Here is a 19,597-nt window from a genome sequence, read left to right as displayed (position 1 = left end):
GATATACTCCAATCCTTCCCCATCCAATAGCAGGAAACGTCACCGAGAAACAGCTCCTTCAGTTCAAACTAAAATCAGCAATATTTAGACATATAAGCTGCTTCAAATACTCTTTGCCTATATCTGCATTGCCGACTTCAGAGAGACTAAGTATTTTTGGAACATATGGGGTAAACTGTACTTTTCCCCTTCTACCCCTTACCATGTAACCTTTCCATCTTTCCATCTCCCCCTCATACATCTCAATCCCTTTCTTGCCTGTCTCACTCATGCCTTCATTTTCCACCAGGATCACAGTCAAGGATTTTGGTACATGAGGTGAAACTGAAGAGCGGGGGTAGAGAGATTGGGTTCCCCCTGGGGCACGGAATGGGCAATCATCTGAGATCTGACCCTGTGAGACTGAAAAGCCTGTCCATACCACCTGCTCCTACAAGTTGCAACTGAGGCAGTTGCCTCATCTATCTCTGCCTCACTATTACCGCAGCCCTCATCTTGTCCTTTCTCCTCCTGGCATGTTCTCAGTCCACTGGCAAAAGTCACCGTGGGAGGGCCTTAAACTGAAGCAAGCCATGGCAGCACAAGAGGGCTTGGTTTACATAAATCTGGAACCTGGAAAATTCCTGAAAAGTCTGCAAACTTGGCCAAATAAAAATCAGCTAATAATAAATGCAGCTCAGATGCCATGTATATCTTGCAATAAAAAAAAAAACAAACATACATGTAAACCCCTTTCTATAGGTTTTTATATGGGCCTCTCACCAAATATTATTTGGCAGATGCTTTATCCAAAAAGGCCCAAGGTGACATCACAAGCATAATTTAAAATCAACAATAAATAGTTAAAAAAAAAAAATTACATCAATAAAATAAATACAACCAAATGCACACTAAATGAGTGAAAAATCTATCCTAAAAAACACTAAGGTTGTTTAATTTTTGGATTTTACATTTTGATTTTACTTTATTGTTTTATGTACAACATTGTACTCTGCTTAGTATGATCGGTCACTATAAGCAGATTATAAATATTTTAAATAAACTAGCACAATAGATTATTCATGACCATCATGATTCCTTTTGGGGTATGCAGAGTCAGTCTCCTAAAGTCTTAGCATCTGGAATTTGATGGAGAAAATACATGGAGCATGCTCAGACCATGATGTCAGCATGAAGGAAGAGTCTAAAGCCAAAAATTCTTGCCCTGTTTTACCCCACAGTCTCATTTGAATGGCTTCATAAACATTTGTGTGCCCTAGCTCTAGGAAAGTCAATGGGGAACCAGGATAAATAAAAAGAAACATAGAAATCTGTAGTATAGAGGGAAAAATTACTTTTAGGGAAGCAAAGGCAATAAATATTAGGATTAAAAAAAAATATTATAGACAAAAGATGTTACACATAGATAAAATAAAACCAACACAGTTTGGTCTAAAACAAAATCTCCATTCAAAGTAATAAATAATCTGCCACTCATGATTTTATAGACCTCTATCATATCCCCCCTCAACTGTCTTCTCAAGACTGAACAACCCTAACCTCTTTAGCCTTTCTTCATAGGGGAATCATTCCATGCTCCTTTATCATTTGGTTGCACTTCTCAGTACCTTTTCCAGTTCAACTACATCTTTCTTGAGATGCAACGACCAACATTGCACACAGAACTCTAGGTCTGTCTCACCATGGAGCAAGACAGAGGTATCATGTTGTTCTCCATTTTATTTTCCATTCCTTTTCTAATAATTCCAAACATTATGTTGCTTTATTGATTGCTGCCGCACACTGAGCCAAGGATTTCAAAGTATTGTCCACGATGACTCTCAGATCCTTTTTCTGAGTGGTAACTTCCAATCTGGAACCTAATATCATGTAATTACAATGAGGGTTACTTTCCCTATGTGCATCACTTTGCACTTGTCCACATTAAATTTCATCTGCCATTTGGATGCCCAATCTTCCAGTACCATAAGGTCCTCCTGCAATTTATCACAATTCGCTTGAGATTTAACTTGAAATAATTTTGTGTCATCTTCAGATCTGATCACCTCGCTAATCGTTCCTCTTTCCAGATCATTTATAAATGTATTAAAAAGCTCCGGTCCAAGTACAGATCTCCTGAAGAATGCCATATTTGTCTCTTACAATGCAAGGAATAAAGGACATTTAAAACTCAAACATTTTGTTTCTGCAATGGGCATACTATGGATAAAATGGACATTTTAAAATAATGGATGATTGCCAAATCCACACCCCTAAAATGTCAGGACATCTGGATTATTTGAGCCAAAGAGTCCAAAATGATTCATCAAAACATCGCATGCTGTGTGTACCTCTTCTTCCATGTAATCGGAGGGTGGAAGTAGCTTCTGAATATGAGGCCTCCCCTCATTGGTTGTTTCTTCTTTTAAAAAACAGAAGATGCTTATATGATACTTCTTATTCTGCAGCTCTCATCAGTCGATCAATATCTGGCAAAGCCGAGTCTTTCGAGCTCACCTCCAATCAGGTCCTCATTCTTGTCAATAATTGCCAAGTTCCAAAAGGCTTCTGTTTGCCTTGTTAGTACAGGGTCCACCTGCTCTGCAACTGAAAACTGTTACAGCTCTGACTTTTAAATGTTGCAAAATATTCTAAAAGGCCCAAATGCTGGAAAAGACTCTAGGCCTAGTTTCTCTGGTTATTGTATCTGTTTAAATGTACATCCTTTTAGCCATAGTATGCCCACTACAGAAACTTAAACTGTTTGAGTTTTAAACGTCCGTTATTCCTTGCATTGTAAGAGGCTTATATGGTAAGCCAAAAATAAAAATGTCCATACGAGAGGCTTCTTAGAGACAAACATGGCATTCTTCAGGAGCTTATCCTGACTCCCTATCAATAATCTAAACATAATTTCTCCCTCCCAAGCTCTAATCATAAGTTTCAGTTCTTCTGAATCATCACTATTGAATACTGTCTCACCGGTATCTCAATATTCTCTTCAGTATACACCAAAGGAAAGAATTCATTTAGTCTTTCTGTGGTGGTATTATCCTCCCTTAATGTCCCGTTAACTTTTCCATCATCTAACGGTCCAAACGACTCCCTCACAGGTAAATGCTATTTTATTTTCATATTTGTGGCTTTTGATTGCCATACTGCTGTAATCTGTTTCAATGCACAAGGCTGAACAATTTTGTGGCAAGAGCAATGATTGTTGATGATTGTCTCATACGCTTAGTGTTCATAAGATCATTCTTGTACCTAGAGCATTTCCTGTCATGCTTATCCTCCCGTGCTGCCTCCAGTGATCGTGCTTATCACATTTTGTAAAAACAGCAGCTTTCGTTAAACCTTTATTTCAGGATGTGCTGTTAGAAGTTACAGTGTTAATAGTAAACTCAGTGCATGCAAGACCACTTTGAGAACTGGCGTACCATATAACATATGCCTTACTGGGTCAGACCAAGGGTCCATCAAGCCCAGGATCCTGTGTCCAACAGTGGAGAATCCAGGTTGCAAGTACCTGGGCAAGTACCCAAACATTAAATAGATCTCAAGCTACTTAGGAATAAGTTATACAAGTTGTTATAAAATTACTCTATAAGTGTTTGTATTTTGAAATACAAGAAGTAATCAGCTCTTTAGGAATAAAAATTGATAACAGCCTGTGTTATCTGCAATACATCTGTAGTCTATGTCAATTCTTGGAGCCTCACAATTTAAAAAGTTCTTACTCATGCCTTGCTTCTAAATTGAATAGACTATTGTATCATGGCCTTCTGTTAACATAATTGAAACTATTGCAATTGCTTCAAAATATGGCAGCCAAATTGACCTTTGGTTGCAAGAAATGTGACCATGTTGGCCCACAGTTGAAAAAGCTTCATTGGTTACCTGTAACTTCTACAAGATTCTTTGTTTAGTTTTCAAAGCTCTTTATACTGGTATTCCTGCATACTTAACAGGTTACATATTACCCCATAAATCCATTTATTATGCTTAACTTATTGTGACCCGCTTAGAACTAAGGATAATGCGGAATATAAAAGTTTTAATAAATACATTTATTGACATTACCATCACTACAGAAAAAAAAAGACTGGAATCTATTCATGAAGCTAGTTTTGCTTACCAGAGGCCCCTTCTCTGGAATGCTTTACCCCATGGGGTGCGGCTAGAGAAAATGATCAAAAATTTAGTGAAAGTGTAAAAAATTGTTTTTTTACTCAGATTCTTAGCTTGTATCAGGCCATTTTGGTAAATTTTTTAGGACACTATTTCTGGTTTTAAAATTTTACTGATTGTCTTTGTTTCTTGTTTGATTTTATGATTTTTTGTTAGGTTTTAGTTATAGTGATGATTTTGTATTTGTTTCAACTGATTATATTTTATTTGTTTTATTATGTTTGTTTACATTCAGGCTGATACAGTACAGTGCGCTCCAGGCGCTATTAGTCTCGGGGGGGGGGGGGGAGCGCACTGTTAACCTGCATTTGGACGCCCTAGCTTTACCCCTTATTCAGTAAGGGGTAACAGCGTGTCAAACGCGCATCCAACCCCCCCCCCTCCCCGAGACTAATAGCGCCCGCAACATGCAAATGCATGTTGATGGCCCTATTAGTCATTCCCGCGCGATACAGAAAGTAAAATGTGCAGCCAAGCCGCACATTTTACTTTCAGAAATTAGCGCCTACCCAAAGGTAGGCGCTAATTTCTGCTGGCACCGGGAAAGTGCACAGAAAAGCAGTAAATTATGGAATAAATTAGGAATGTTATGTGTATATGTTTGTAAAAATTAAATATACATGTAGTATGCAAATATGTCTCTAAAATGCCTCTTTTCTGTGTTGCCAAAAGTATATGCATTTTGAAAGTAAGCATATAGGATGAGCCATAAGCAGTAAAAAATGCTTTTCTGTGCACCCTCCAACTTAATATCATGGCGATATTAAGTCGGAGGTCCCGAAAGTTAAAAAAAGTTAAAAAAAAAAAATTTGAAATCGGCCCGCGGGTTGAAAACCGGATGCTCAATTTTGCTGGCGTCCGGTTTCCGAACCCATGGCTGTCAGCGGGCTCGAGAACCGATGCCGGCAAAATTGAGCAGCGGCTGTCAAACCCGCTGACAGCCACCCCTCCTGTCCAAAAAGAGGTGCTAGGGACGCGCTAGTGTCCCTAGCGCCTCTTTTTACCACCGGCCTAATTTAAATATTTTAGTTTACTGAATCATACACACAGGACACTGGCCTGTGCGCGCGCCGGGATAGCGGGCGCTCGCCCGCTCTCCCGTGAACTTTACTGTATCGGCCTGATTATTTGTAGTAATTTCTTGAGCATTGCTTGTATTAATTGAAGTTTTGTATTTTATATAAATATTTTATGTTTTAAGTCTTTGTACATCACTTTGATTACCATAGTAAAGTGATTCATTAAATCAATAAACCATAAACTACTGTGTTTTCCAATGACATATGTAGAATCTGTACATATGACAGCAGATGAATCGATTAGTGTTATGTGTGACTGGTGGAGCACTATAAAAGAAGTAGATCCATAAACAATTGTTTATATTTATTTACAAATTTATATATCACTTATCTATATTCTAGGTGGTTTACAATAGATATTCATAGCAAATTAAACAATAATTAATCATAATAACATTTATACATGAAATCAGAAATAAAAATGCAAAAATCAATAAAAATCAAAATTTTAAATTTTAAAAAAGGTATAGGTGAGACCTTACTTGGAATACTATGTACAATTCTGGAGACCACTCCATCAAAAGGATATAAACAGGATGGAGTCAGTCCAGAGGTTGGCTACTAAAATGGTCAGTGGTCTTCATTCTAAAGCTTATGGGATAGACTTAAAGACCTAAACATGTATACATTAGAGGAAAGATGAGATAGGGAGCTATGATCGAGATATTCAAAAGGTTTCTGTGCACAGGAGGTGAACCTTTTCAAATGGAGACTCTAGAACAAGGAGTCATGAGATGAGGTTGAAAGGACTCAAGAGTAATCTTAGGAAATATTTCTTTACAGAGAAGGTGGTGGATGTGTGGAACAGCCTCCCAATGGAGGGTGGTAGAGACAAAAACAGTATCTGAATTCAAGAAAGCATGGGATAAATACAGGGGATCTCTAAGAAAGTGATGAGAATTATAATGCTAAATTAATTGGACGGATGGGCAGACTGGATGAGCCATAAGGTCTTTTTCTGCTGTCATGCTTCTAAGTGAGTTTAATATGATCCAGAGAAAGTATTTTGTAGGATTTTGTAGTATATTATTGGGTAAATTTTCAGTATGGTATCTAACTACAAAGGTACATGTGTACTTTTAAGCCTGCAGAGAGCAAGCCAATTTTTAAACACCAGGCATCTGCACAGTGCATACATTATGTGTTGCTTTGCAGTTAAAAGTATTTTGATACACATTTTAAAATTATGGAATAAATTAGAAATGTTATGTGTATATGTTTGTAAAAATTAAATATACATGTAGTATGCAAATATGTCTCTAAAATGCCTCTTTTCTGTGTTGCCAAAAGTATATGCACTATGAAAGTAAGCATGTATTTTCAGGTGGCTAAAAATCCACTTACTTGGATATGGCCAACATAGGTCTGTGACAATGTTTTAGGTTTCTTCAAGGGCACCAGCATGGAATGCGCTGAGTGCGCCAAGACATCACGGTGCTTGGCCTTAGCTGGCCGTATGACCAACTCAATCGAGTTGTGCTGTTGTGGCATCGGCAACTCTCAGGCCATTTTCCCCAGGTCTTGAAAGTGCAAGGAACTATCACCGGATGACTTACTGCCACTGCTCTGGGAGAAGCTCGCATATGAGGGCATCAATTTTTGCCACTCTAGACCATTGGACCCTCTGAAAAATTTTACCGTAAGCCTGGATGTTAAGCTGGTCATGATCTGGACCCAGAGATAGCATGGGTCATAGTCATCAGTGATGGATATTAAATGGCCACATGCACAGGCCTTGAATCCACTCTTTTCGGAAGTCATGATGAGAAGGTTGAAACAGAAGGAAAAACTCTCAGATTTCTTCAGAAGAGGAGTTGAAGCACTGAAAAGCGTTGTTGTGGGTCGCGTGAAGAGATCAAATGACTAAGGAGAGAAACAGTTATACCGAGAGACAAGAAAGCCTTTCATGAGAAACATGGACAAAAAACAGACAGACTGAGGAACTTTGAGGCAACTCTCGCACATTCTCAGTAGAGCTAAAAGCTCTACTAGCTTAGAGAGACAGTTCCGTTCAGTTATGCCGGATGATATCACCCACAGATCTTGATTTATTCAGCCCTGATTATCAATGGAAAAGAGAAATTTATTTTAATGTAACAAAATGATGTGGCTTCCTCTCTCATGCATAGCTGGCATTCAACATAAGCACAGAGCAAGCAGGCCATTAAAAAAGCAATAGGGTCTCTGTGGATAACCTGGACATTCCACTGCTGTACCCACAGAATGGCCACCGATTCTCAGAGAAATCCAGTTTTGCGATGGTCTGTTCTGCATGCCATTCTCTGACCTACTCCAGCCCAGTCCACAGGCAGCCAGTCTCTCTTTGGATTTTGGTCCATCCTTACGGATTCTCCAATCAGATTCTCTGCTACAAGAGATGACGGCGCCAATAGGCAGAGGACCTAGGGAAAGTGATTTCCTCGCCCCCTCCTTCTGGAAAGCAGAGAGCAGCAGGGGCAGTTCCAGTTTTTGGGCATCTTCCGAATTTGGCACCCAAAGCACATGCCTATGTTGCCTAAGCCTAAATCCGGCCCTGTCTGCTACTATGAAGAAATGTGAAAGACATAGGGCTCTCAATCAGCCAACTTGTCTGTTTTTCATTAACAGAGGCTGGCAGCCAGTAGGACATTTAAACTAGCAATGTAACTGTTGCTAATCTGCTGATCATCGGCCTCTACAGAAGCAAACCCTTCTCTCACCTTCCAGCGCTTCTCCTGTCATTTCCTCCCATCCCTCTGCAGACCTTTTCTTTGGAAGCAGGAGCCAGTCCTAGGCCCAACCATGGTGGTTGCAGGAACATGTTGAGATGGTAAGGGGCCAGGGACCTAACCACCATATACTCCATTCCCAGGCCCTTCCTCCCTCATGGAAGTCAAGAGGGGCGTGGTCACTGTAAGTCATAGGAGCAAAGCGCTCACTGGCTCAATCCTTGCCCACACAGCTTCATAACTGGTCACTGCTTTCACCAGCCTGGCATAGGACTGGCTCCTGGTTCCAAAGAAAAGAGGAGAGATCTGGAGGAATGTGATGGTGGAGGAGAGGGAAAGATAAGATCAGTAGGGTGGGGACAACCTTAGAGGAATACAGATGCCTCTATGTGGAGTTAGTAGATGACTCCAGGTCATCAGGGACAGAATGAAACTGTCCCTGTCTTATCCCATTGCACTTCTGGAACTTGTAGTTCTAATTTATTTATTTCTAACTATTTTATTTAATAGCAGGACTATGAATTTATACTGTAGATACAATGGGGTAAAACCAGGGCTAACTCAGACCCAAATGGCCTGGAGCTATCTGGGAAGTCTATTACTATACATCTTTCTCTTCTATAATTCTCAATAGAGCACCTCACTTCTAGAGCACAAGTGTACTTTTCAGCACACAGAGAGACTGGTGCAATAAGTCACGTGTTAAAATGAGCACCCTTAGGGGTAGATTTTAAAAAATTGCGCACACGTCCATGTGCATACACTACCCGGCACGCGAACACATGGACGCGCGATTTTATAACATGCACGTGCTTGTTATAAAATGTCGGGTCAGCACGCGCAAGGGGGGGGAAACATATGCAGTTACCCGCGGTGATGCATTGGGGCCTTCCCCCGTTCCCTCCCAGTCCGCTCCAATTATGTGTATACTGTGCATGTATGCTGTGCACATAAAGTGTGTCCAGAATTTTTTTTTTTAATCAAGCCATCACATTTTACCTTTATTTTTAAACACCACAAGCAGTTTGATTTAAGTAAGAGTAACCACAGAAGACCATATTTTTTAAATTTCTCGTGAGCCCTTGAATCACGGATTGACTTAACGCCACTTCCAGGGCTGGAGTTAAATTTGTCACGTTAAAAAAAGTGTGCATTGGGGGCCCAGCGATTTTCTGCATCGAGGGGTTAAACAGCTAACAGTCTCATCTGCATGGAATTTACATGTGATGAGCACTATCTTCTACACATTTGTTTGGGCATGCGTTTTGCCTGTGCTAATCTCCTTATTGCATCAGGTGCTAGTCTAGCACTTCCAAAACACGCATCCAACCATGCATAAACCTGTACGCTATGCTAGGCACACTTTATTGCATCGGCACCAGAAAGCCCAACCTATTTGTAAACACAAGCTACCCTCATACAATGTATCTGATGATTGGCTTGTTATCCAGTCAAAAGTACACGTTAGTGGTAAGAGCACTATGCTCAAAACATTTTTCAAATTTAAATTCACACTCCTTTCACCGCCTCTTTTTAATTTGGCCTCAAGTAGGTGCATTCTGACAGTATGCGTACTTTCAAACATCTAAAAATCCACGTATGCATATTCAGCCAAGAAACCCCTTAACACCTTAGGAGGAGGAGGAGGACAAGGAGTTGTCTAGGGGTTACAGCAACAGATTGTGAACCAGGATTCAAATCCTACTTCTCCCATTGACACGCCTTGTGACCTTGGGCAAGTCACTGTCTCCTGTTGTCTCAGGCATCCACTCAAATTGTAAGCTCTTTAGGGCAGGGAATTATTGCACCTGAATTTAAAAAAAATGTTATAAGTTGTTTTGAGTTCTACTTCAAAAAAAGCAGGCAAAAAAATCCAAATTTCCCTTTCCCCTTATATTACGCCCATGGATCCCAAATAAACCTGGGAAAATATACCGCAAACTGTGCAACACAGACAAGCAGAAAATGTGAACACCCAGACCGTGTACCCAGGAATGTATACAGAGTTATTTTTACTCCTCTATCTTCCCTTTGCCTAATGGACAAGTCCTTCCCATTTCACGGCCTGCAGATGGTGTTTGCTGCACTTTGCCTCCCCAACACTACTTTCCTTTTCAGGCAATGCAAGCAGCATCGCACAGACACTAATCCAAGCTCCCAGCACCTTTCTCTCTCTACCTCCATCCTCCAATCGAATTGCACTGGATCCCTGACGGAGACAAACCTAAGGTGTCTCTTTTTTTTGGGGCTCATCGGAAAATGAATGCCTAAGGAATAGCACACACAGCAAACCTTAGCCTAGCTCTCACAAACTACTTACTGATGCCCTCAGGGTAAAGTATTCATCTGAAATCTCTCAAAAGAAGTGACCCCCAGCACTCCATATATAAACAAAACTATTTCTACTCATGTACAGTTATGTAAGTTTCTGATCCTACAGGAAGATGTTCCTCAGGTCAAATCAAACCCTTGCGTTTCATGTGTCACAAGTATGTGCAAATTAAAAAAAAATGTAAGACATGAGTCACTTCTTTTAGAGATTTCAGTGTATTCAGAGTACATACATGTCAGCAGTAACATTGGCTATATAATTGAGGAACTCCTAGCTGCCTGCGTGTGGATGTCCACTCCTTTAATGTAACTAAGATTGAGTGCACACAACCGAACATTACGTATGTGTGTGTGTGTGTGTCTGATCTGCCTTTTATTTGACAGTACAGCCTGACACACACACACACACACACACACACACACACACACAGAACCAAGAAACATGCAAATCCAAATCCAGTTGCATTCACATTCTGCCTTTCCATAATGCACATAGTGGTTCAAATTGCTTGCTTTCTTACCAATGACAGACTAACGGAAGTGGGGTGGATAGGGCAGTCCCCTGTTGCCCATACATGATCGGATTAAGAGTACTTACATAAGTGACTTAGCAAGAGACAGGTATAGGGGGGCTCATAGGACTAGAGGGGATAACTAGAGGAACACCTGAATGTAATCCGCTTTGAAGTACCAAAAAGAAGAATATATATTAAATTTAAAAAAAAATGCTACTATTCATAGGAGGCAGAACAAGGTGGGCCAACCAACTTTTTGTCCCACTTGGAATCAGCAACTAGGGATTTTAAGGAGGCAGGGGCCCAGATTGGTTTGATTGACCCTTCCCAACCTAAAAGGCATTATTGTTATCTGCTGGCAGTTTACATCACAGACTATGCACCAACATTCACCCTTCTCCAATCCCTCAGAACCATACCAGTCTCCAAAGATATATTTCCCATAGACTCTTGTTGGTCTTGACTAAACTATAAGTACCATAGAGCAAGGACTATCTCTTATACATATCTGCACAGCACTGCTTATGTCTCATATCACTTTAAAAATTGATTAAGTAGTAGTAGTAGTAGTAATAGCACTCAACCACGAGTGCCGAGTTTTATGTTTATGATTCTGAAGTGCCTCGTTCAATGTCCTTTTCCTTTATTGAATTAATATTTTATTATTTGTGTTCTGATCTGCCTTTTATTTGACAGTACAGCCTGAAAAGAAACCCAGGCCCTGGCAAGCAAGCATTGAATCCCACACCTGCCGCTTAGTATCTTTCAAACCGGCGGGTAGGCCCACACCCAGGAATGCAGCTATTTTATAACTTGCGCACGTAAATGTGTGCAAATGCCGTTTCTATTGGGTAAATCGGGGGATTTTTAAAAGGGGTGCGCACTGACGCTATTCCCAGTTCGCCCAGTTAAGAGATAGGTCCTCCAAACCGCCCTAGTTTAATAACCTTCACCACCCCTCAGTTATCCCCAACCCTTAACACCCCGCAGATCTGCCGATTTTTCTTTTTTTTTTAACTTACACATCATCCATAGCAGAAGTTACGCGGCACAGGGTGTTGGCACTCGCCGGATCGCATAAGTATATATGCGCACATCTCAGATTCATGACCTGCCCTACATATGCCCCGCCCCTTTTTGAAAATGTCCAAGATGTGCGCGCTCCGGGAGATATGCACGCATCTCGGTAGCTTTTAAAATCCGCTCGGTGTGCGCAAGCCCGCCATATGCACACGTCCCCTAATTAATGCGCACGGCGGGCTTTTAAAATTCACCTTTTACTGTTTCTGGGCTTGCTCTACTTAACCCCTTTGTAGCTAACATTTCTTTGTTTTACAGCTCCTTTCCTTAGTCTCGTATCACAGGGCTGATGTCACCACCAGCCCGCTAAAGTCACAACCCACAACAGCTAGCCTGTGACATCAGAAGGCGCACGCGACGTCATCAGCGCTATTGCCTTTATGCCGTGTAGGTGTTTGCTGCGGAAGGGCGGTCAGCGGTAGAAAATCCAACAGGAGTAAGCATTGCAGACAATAGTGGGGGTGGGATGGATACGGAAAGTGGTAAGGTTCCGTCTGTGCTCCACAACTAGGAGGGAAGATCCCTTTAGAGACAGAGCACTAACCTGACCTTTGGTAAAGTCGCTCTTTACAACCCCTCTCTGTAGAAGCAGAGACTTCTTGGAAAACGCAGGACCAGCGAGGCGAGTCTGAACTCTAAATATGACTTCGGATCTGGCAGAGGCTTGTTTGTACACATTAAAATAATAAAAAAAAAAACAAAAGCGTCTATAGGGAGAGAGAGAGAGAGGCTGAGCCAGGCTATGGGGCTCTTGCTCGCGAATCTGACGGAAAGCCGCGCTGGGAGCACACAAGCAGTTCCTCCTCATCGGGCTTTGTTAGGATAGGTACAAAAGGAGCAGGCTTCCCAGAGGTCCATCCCCCACGGCTTCTCTCTACCCCCGGCTGCTTCTCCTCCGCGGGGTTTTTTTTCACCTCCTCGCCATTGTCTCTGTTGAGAAATCGCTTAGCCAAACCGCAAAAGATTCTACGAGCGTCCTGCTGGAAACTGTTATCTCAGCAGAGGCTCCCCCCCTGCCCGCCCCAGCCTCTCGATCCCTCGCCAGTCGATAGGAACGGAGCCAGCTTCCCGAAGAGCCAATCAGGCCCGCTGCTTCTCACTCTAGGCCAGAAGGGCGCTTGGGTCCTACCGCTCGGAATATTCAGGCTGAGAGCCCTGCGCTGCAAGACGAGTCCGCCCGGTCTCTTTTGTTTTTACCTCCTGTCAAAAACCCTGCTTTATTTTCTAGCCCCCCCCCCTCCTCCTGATTTATCTGGTATGGACAACCAAGGCCAAGAACGTTCAGTGGCAAAAGAATTGGGGGGAGGCAATGAGGGGATCAGGCCAAACTGACATTTCCACATATCGGTCCCGCCCCCCACAGCACAGCCTCCTGCTTCTAAATTTATAAAAGGACACTGGGAGGAAAAAAAAAAAAGTCTCAAGGGCCTTATATGCCATAAAGAAACCGCAGATCAGTTTCAACCATCCAGTGAAAGTACTGTTACAATTATTTGCTAGCATTATCAGCCCTGGATTAACCATTAAGCAAAATAAGCAAGTGCATAGGACACCAAGGGAAAGGGGGTGAAAATGTGCATTTTTTTCTGTTGCCTCCTATAACAAATAATTTGCTTATATTGCTTACTGCTATTTAGTGTTAAATTAATGTTTTTTAAGTTTATATTTAATATTGTTGTGGGGTCTGGCCTGGTGGATGGCCTGGAAGAAAAATGAATTTTTAATCTTATTTCACCTTCAGCACTTATTGAGTCGTAATGTCTTGTCAATTAAGCAATGGAAGGGGCACCATTTTTGGGTTGGACTTAGGGCATCAGTTGGCCTTATTCTGGCCCTGAGCATCATTCATCCAACTCTTCCACATAGGAGTGACATTTTGGGATCTATATAGGAGGGACAGAATCTCAAAATAAACCCTGCCCCTCCAGTTCTGTAATGCACTCTCTGTACCCACAGCAATTCTCTCGCCAATGCTAAGGCATTTCCCCTTACAACTCACCATACAAAAATAGATTCAAATTCTGGTGTGCCTTTAGTAATACCACCACAAACACCCAGCATAGCCAGACACTTTGTGGAGCAAGGCAAAATTTAAAAAAAAACCCTGATACTTAGAACCTATGTGGCAAACCTCCTATACCATAACAGCACTAACTCTCATGACAGCAGCAACCCTACTTAGAAAAGGCAGCACTCCAAATATTACATTGGACCCTACATCCCCAATACACCTCCTATTGGAAAAACAGAACAAGCCAGACTCTTATTGCTCCCTACTCAGAAACTAAACACTAGTAAAATATCTCATGTTTGTCATACAAGCAGAATACAGTTTGGCCCTCGCCTAATATCCAGTAAAAAGATGAATTTAAAAAACCTGGCGCACGCATCAATTGAAGGATGCACGCACAAGTCATACTTGCACCCACCGACCGAATTTTAAAAGCCACCCAGATACGCACGTATCTCCGGCTGTGTTCACATCTCAAATGTTTTCAAAAAGGGGCGGGCATATGGGTGAGGTCTGGGTGGGGCATGAGCATTTCAAGGCATGGCCAAGAGATGTACACGTAAATACTTACATGCTAGGCGCACGCCCAGATCCCCTGCTGTGCAAGTTTACTTCTGCTAGTGACAAGTTGTGAGTTTTTAAAAAAATAAAAAACTAGCCATACCTGAGGGGTTTTAAGGGTCTGGAGTAACTGAGGAGAGTGTAAGTTATTCAACCAGAGGGTTTGGAGGACCTAGTTGTTAACTGGGCAAGTGGATGAGCTGGTGAAACTGCAATGGCGTGAATGTGTGCCCCTTTTAAAATTCCCCAGCTTACGTGGTAGAGGTAGGATTTGCGAGCCTAGATGCATGCCTATTGAAAATTAGGCGCACATCTTCACACATCCAGCTATTTTATAACATTCGCGCATATACGCGTGTGAGTTATAACATGGTTGTGTATCTGGGCGTGTGCTGACACACTTGCACCAAAGTGCACCTGCGCATTAATTTGAAAGCCCATCTAAGGGGCTACAAATTAGAAAAAAAAAACACATGAAAACAAAAACTAAAATGGAAACCCCTAGAAGTCAGACATTTGTAAGCAGTGCAATACTGGAGAAAGAGAAACAAACATATTTCCTTCTGTATTGAGCAAAATATAAGAAAATGCACATTCCCAAAGTTGACATATTCCAGTCACTAAAAATTGAAAAATAGCATGCCTTTTTTCTATCTTTGTTGTCTAGGCATTTTGTTTTTCTAATCAGGCTGGTCCTGGTTTCTCTTTTCTGCTTTTCTCATATCAGTCTTCTCCTAACACCTCTCTCAGGGTCTCCATTCCATTTTCCATTTCTTCTCTCTCCTCTTGTCTTCACTTGCTTCCCTACATCTGTGTTTGACATTGATCTTTCATCTTTTGTTTTTTTCCATTTCACTCCTTTCTACCTCGATTCATTCATAGATAGATTTTACCTTGCTTCTCACATTCCTATCACTAATCTCTCTCTTATCTCACCTATCTACCAGCTTTCTGTCTACACTCATCCATGTTTGCCATACTGGTATTGTCTGGGAGGTGACCAATAGAATAGCGCTTCCTCAGAAAATCTGTGTTTCATGCAAGCAGACACTCCTGTGAAACAATGGGGCATCCTAGGTTTCCCTGTTTGAGTTTTTGGGTAATAGGTAGAAAGTACCTGTTTGAGGTTCCTGGGGTGTGTCTCTGTAAATTTGTTGGCATATTCCAGCTGGGAATCCCTTTAGGAGTTCATGTAGTTACTTTTGATATTCTCCAGTGGGGTCCGAGAGCAGGGGCTTGTAAAATGTGTGGTGAGTTGACTCCTTGCTTCTTGTGTATAGTCCATTCTATTCATGACAATCATGGCTTCTTCTTGGTCAGCTTCCTTGATAATTGTTAGGCTTGCCGGCCACAGGAGGCCTCACTCACCTGATGCCGCACTATGGCGGTCAGGCCAGCCCTGGGCATCCAGGTGGTAGTGGGGAGCCGCCGTTCTTCTTCACGGCCCCGAGCTGCCAGCCTGATGCCGCTGACTCCTGCTTCCTCGCGGCTGGAATGTCACCAACTTCCTCTGCAACTGGCGACCTCCTAGGCATATGTGCGCACTTCTCTTCTTTATTTAAAGGGCCCATGGCGGTAAAGTGCCTGCGGCCCTCCCCAATGACATCACTGCCTAGGGACTTTATAGGCTGGTCCCTGCCTTCAGCCAATGCCTTGGCAATAGGACTCCTCACTCCTGAGAAGTGGATTGCCATTCCTGAGTTCCTCCCATGTTCCTCATCTCCATCTTTCGTTCCTCAGACTGATCTTGGATTTGACTTGGACTGGACCTTGACCACGAGCCATGCCACCTGCCATGACCCTTGCCTGGAACCTGACCATGAGCTACGCCACCTGCCACGACCCTTGCCTGGATCTTGACCACGAGGTAACGCGCCTGCCATGACCTTTCCTTGGAACTTGACCACGAGCTTCGCTGCCTGCCATGACCCTTGCCTGAAACTTGACCCTGAGCTTCGCCACCTGCCTTGACCCATGCCTGGATCCCGATCTCAAATTTCATTGCCTGTGCCGGACCTCTGCCTGTGCCACTCTGTCTCTTCCTCCTGGACATCCATCTCTGCAGAGGCCCCAAGTAAATCCAGCCAGCCCCGGCACCCGAGGGCTCAACCTAGTGGTGAAGCTCCAGCGGGGTTTCTGCTCTCAATCAGCCTCGCCTATTGACGGGGAGCCCTGTGGGGCTTCTCCCCACAGGTAGCGTCAACTCCCTTTCAGTCCAAGGGTCCACCAACATAACAGTAATGATGTCTGGGTTGTTTTGGAGGTTATGGATGGATTCCTATTCTATGCAGCTGAAATTGTTAGGCAAGCAATGCTGTTTATTAATTAACTCAGATTGGGCACATCGTCGGAAGCATTCTATGTAAAAGTCCAATCCAGTGCTATGCCCATCTGAGGGTGATCATTGAAAGTTTCTGTTTTTGATGTTTTGAGTAGATGGAGAGGGTGTGTCAGCTACTTCTTCCGTGTGTGGCTATGTATTGGTGTGCTAGTTGGTATGGAAGTATTCCTGGAGTCAGCGGAAGTAGGATTCAAAGTCACTGCAAAATTGGATTATCTGTGTAGATTTGGAGGGCCAGAAGGAGAGTCCCCATGCAAGGACAGCTTCCTCTGCCTGGCTGAGTATGTGGCTTAACACCGTCACCCTAGATCTGAACAGGGACAATGGCTTCATGGCATACTACAACTATCTATCAGGCCGATACAGAAAAACCTGCAGGAGAGCCGGCGAGCGCCCGCTCTCCCGACGTACGCCCAGGCCACTCTCCTGGGTGCACGATTCAGTAAAAAAAAATATGTAAATGAGGCGTCCCTAGCACCTCCTTTTTGACAGAAGCGGTGGCTGTCAGCGGGTTTGACAGCCGACGCTCAATTTTTCCGGTGTCGGTTCTCGAGCCCGTTGACAGCCACGGGTTCAGAAAATGGACGCCGGCAAAATTGAGCTTCTGTCTTCCAACCCGCGTGCTGCCGGCAGATTTTAAATTTTTTTTTTACTTTTTGGGCCTCCGACTTAATATCGCTATAATATTAAGTTGGAGGGTGTACAAAAAAGCAGTTTTTTCTGTTTTTCTGTACACTTCCCCAGTGCTGGCTGAAATTAACGCCTGCCTTTGGCAGGCGTTAATTTCTGTAACTAAAATGTGCGGCTTGGCTGCACATTTTACTTTCTGGATCGCGCAGGAATGACCAATAGGCCCATCAACATGCATTTGCATGTTGTGGGTGCTATTAGTTTCGGGGGGGGGAGGGGAGGGTTGACCGTGCGTTTTCAATGCACTATTATAAGGGGTAAAAATAGCGCGTTGAAAACACGCGTCCAAACGCGGGCTAACAGTGTGTTCCACCGGAGCGCACTTTACTGTATCGGCCCGTATGAACTTAACTGTTCTCAGAGCATTCTGTCTTTTCACATTTACTTCAGTTGTCAGTAGGCTGGACTATAATGCTATTAGCGCTCTGTTTCCACACCCTGCTTGCCTAATTCAGCGTCTTCTCTTTGTTCTGTGTCCTCCTCTCGCATCCCCATATACGGTATATTTCCCACTTCCTGTACTACACTTCATGCATCCGACAAAGTGGATTCTGTTCTCAAAAGCTCATGCCTTCACTGATTAGTCTATAAGGTGCTAGCCACCTCTTGTCATTTTTGCTACACCAGATTAACACAGCTATCCCTCTGAAGATCTGAAACACATAGATGCAGTTATTGTAAAGTATGCATATTGTTTCTTAATGTGCATGCTTCTAGCCCTATTGAGGAAGGGTAATTTTCAGAGAGCTAATTTATGCCTTTCTTTGTAGGGTCTGTGTTGCATGCCCTATATTGTTTTTGTAGCCTGTCTCTGGACTACTTCCTTTCTTTCAATGCCTCCAGAACTGAATACAGTAATTAGTTTAGAGGTCTCACCAGTGATCACGGGAATGATTTACTCCTTTTTGCCCTAAATGTTATTTTAAAGCAGCATTTCAAACCATCAAAATTCTATCTAAAAAAAATGTGCTATTTGTCATAATTCTGTACAGTCTAGAAGGAAACTCGCTGGAAAAAAAGGTTGATCTTCATAAATATATCAAATATATTGTTAGCGTTCTTATCACCACCACCCCCCTCCCCCGCCAACACACACACATACCCCCCAATGACTTCATTATAAAACAGGAATAGGTTGGATCATTGGAAATTTAGAACAAAGTTAGGTTGCCACAGGCTAAGGACACGTTCAAAGAGATGCTTAATGAAAAATCAAGGAGAAAACAGCAGCAAAGAACTGAAATTCAGCTGTAAAAATCTTTATGCTTCTCCTTTGAGATTCCCTGATTACAGTACCTTTGGAGAAAGAGACTTTCCTGGTGTTATCACAAGGCAGTGTCTACGTTCCTCTGTGCTCTCTGCTCCATTAAAGCTGAGGCTGCATATGGTGTGAATTCCTCAGATCTCCCTGCGTCACTAGTTCTGAAAACCTTGGCATTCAGCAATCTTTAAATGTGAATCATACACCTGCTGAACAAGTGTTATTTGTGCTCAGGGAAACACAGGTTCAGTTCTGGGTTGGGCTCTAATAATTTGTCAAAGAACTTGTGAAAGATCTTTTTATTGGTGACACCTAATGGACGATGATGGGACATGAAAAGGAAAATATATGCTGAGTTTATGGCACCGATAGTTACCTGCAAATGAAGAACGCAGGGTGAGGAACAGATACATGTAAATGATCTGGTGCTGCATATGAGAAAGGTGAATTAGAAAAACAGGTTGGACAGAGACAAGGTGATCTGTGCGTATAAGTGAGTTGATGGTGTCTGAGTTAGGAAAATGAGTACACGTTGGTCAGTGAACAGTGAGCCCATAGTAACATACATAGTAACATAGCAATGATGGCAGAAAAGGACCAAATGGTCCATCCAGTCTGCTCAGCAAGCATCCATAGGTAGCATCTGCCGTGCCTTCCAGGCCACCCCTATATTTCTCCCAAGGATAACAACTGCTGCTCCATGCCAGTTACCCCCAACCCTTATATTAAGGGTAGCAATATTTACAATCAAAACCAAGCAACTGTCAAACCCATGAAAAATTACTGCTAGCAACATTTTTACTGGGTAAGAAACATTCTTGAAAATTCAGACATTGTTGCTTGATGTGCTTTG

At 42.6% G+C, this 19,597-nt stretch overlaps 1 protein-coding gene across 5 annotated transcripts in view; it reads right to left on the bottom strand.

Annotated features, from left to right (window-relative positions):
- ARHGEF10L (Rho guanine nucleotide exchange factor 10 like) overlaps nt 1-18,880 on the bottom strand; it is a 187,199-nt gene extending 168,319 nt beyond the window's left edge. Inside the window, exon 1 of one of the 5 annotated variants that reach the window (XM_029577849.1) lies at nt 18,780-18,880. Coding sequence is in view for 2 of the 5 variants with exons in the window: in XM_029577852.1 (XP_029433712.1) it covers nt 12,430-12,688 (259 nt within the window). In the remaining 3 variants the exon portion in view is untranslated. Of the gene's footprint in view, nt 1-12,424; nt 12,909-18,779 lie in introns of those variants that run through there. The other 4 variants (XM_029577852.1, XM_029577845.1, XM_029577847.1 and 1 more) reach the window with 4 other exon arrangements.
- Between the last annotated feature and the right edge of the window lie 717 nt (nt 18,881-19,597).

Source organism: Rhinatrema bivittatum, chromosome 15 (assembly GCF_901001135.1).
Source record: "Rhinatrema bivittatum chromosome 15, aRhiBiv1.1, whole genome shotgun sequence".
Taxonomy (NCBI): Eukaryota; Metazoa; Chordata; class Amphibia; order Gymnophiona; family Rhinatrematidae; genus Rhinatrema; species Rhinatrema bivittatum.
This window is presented reverse-complemented; position numbering and strand designations above follow the sequence as displayed.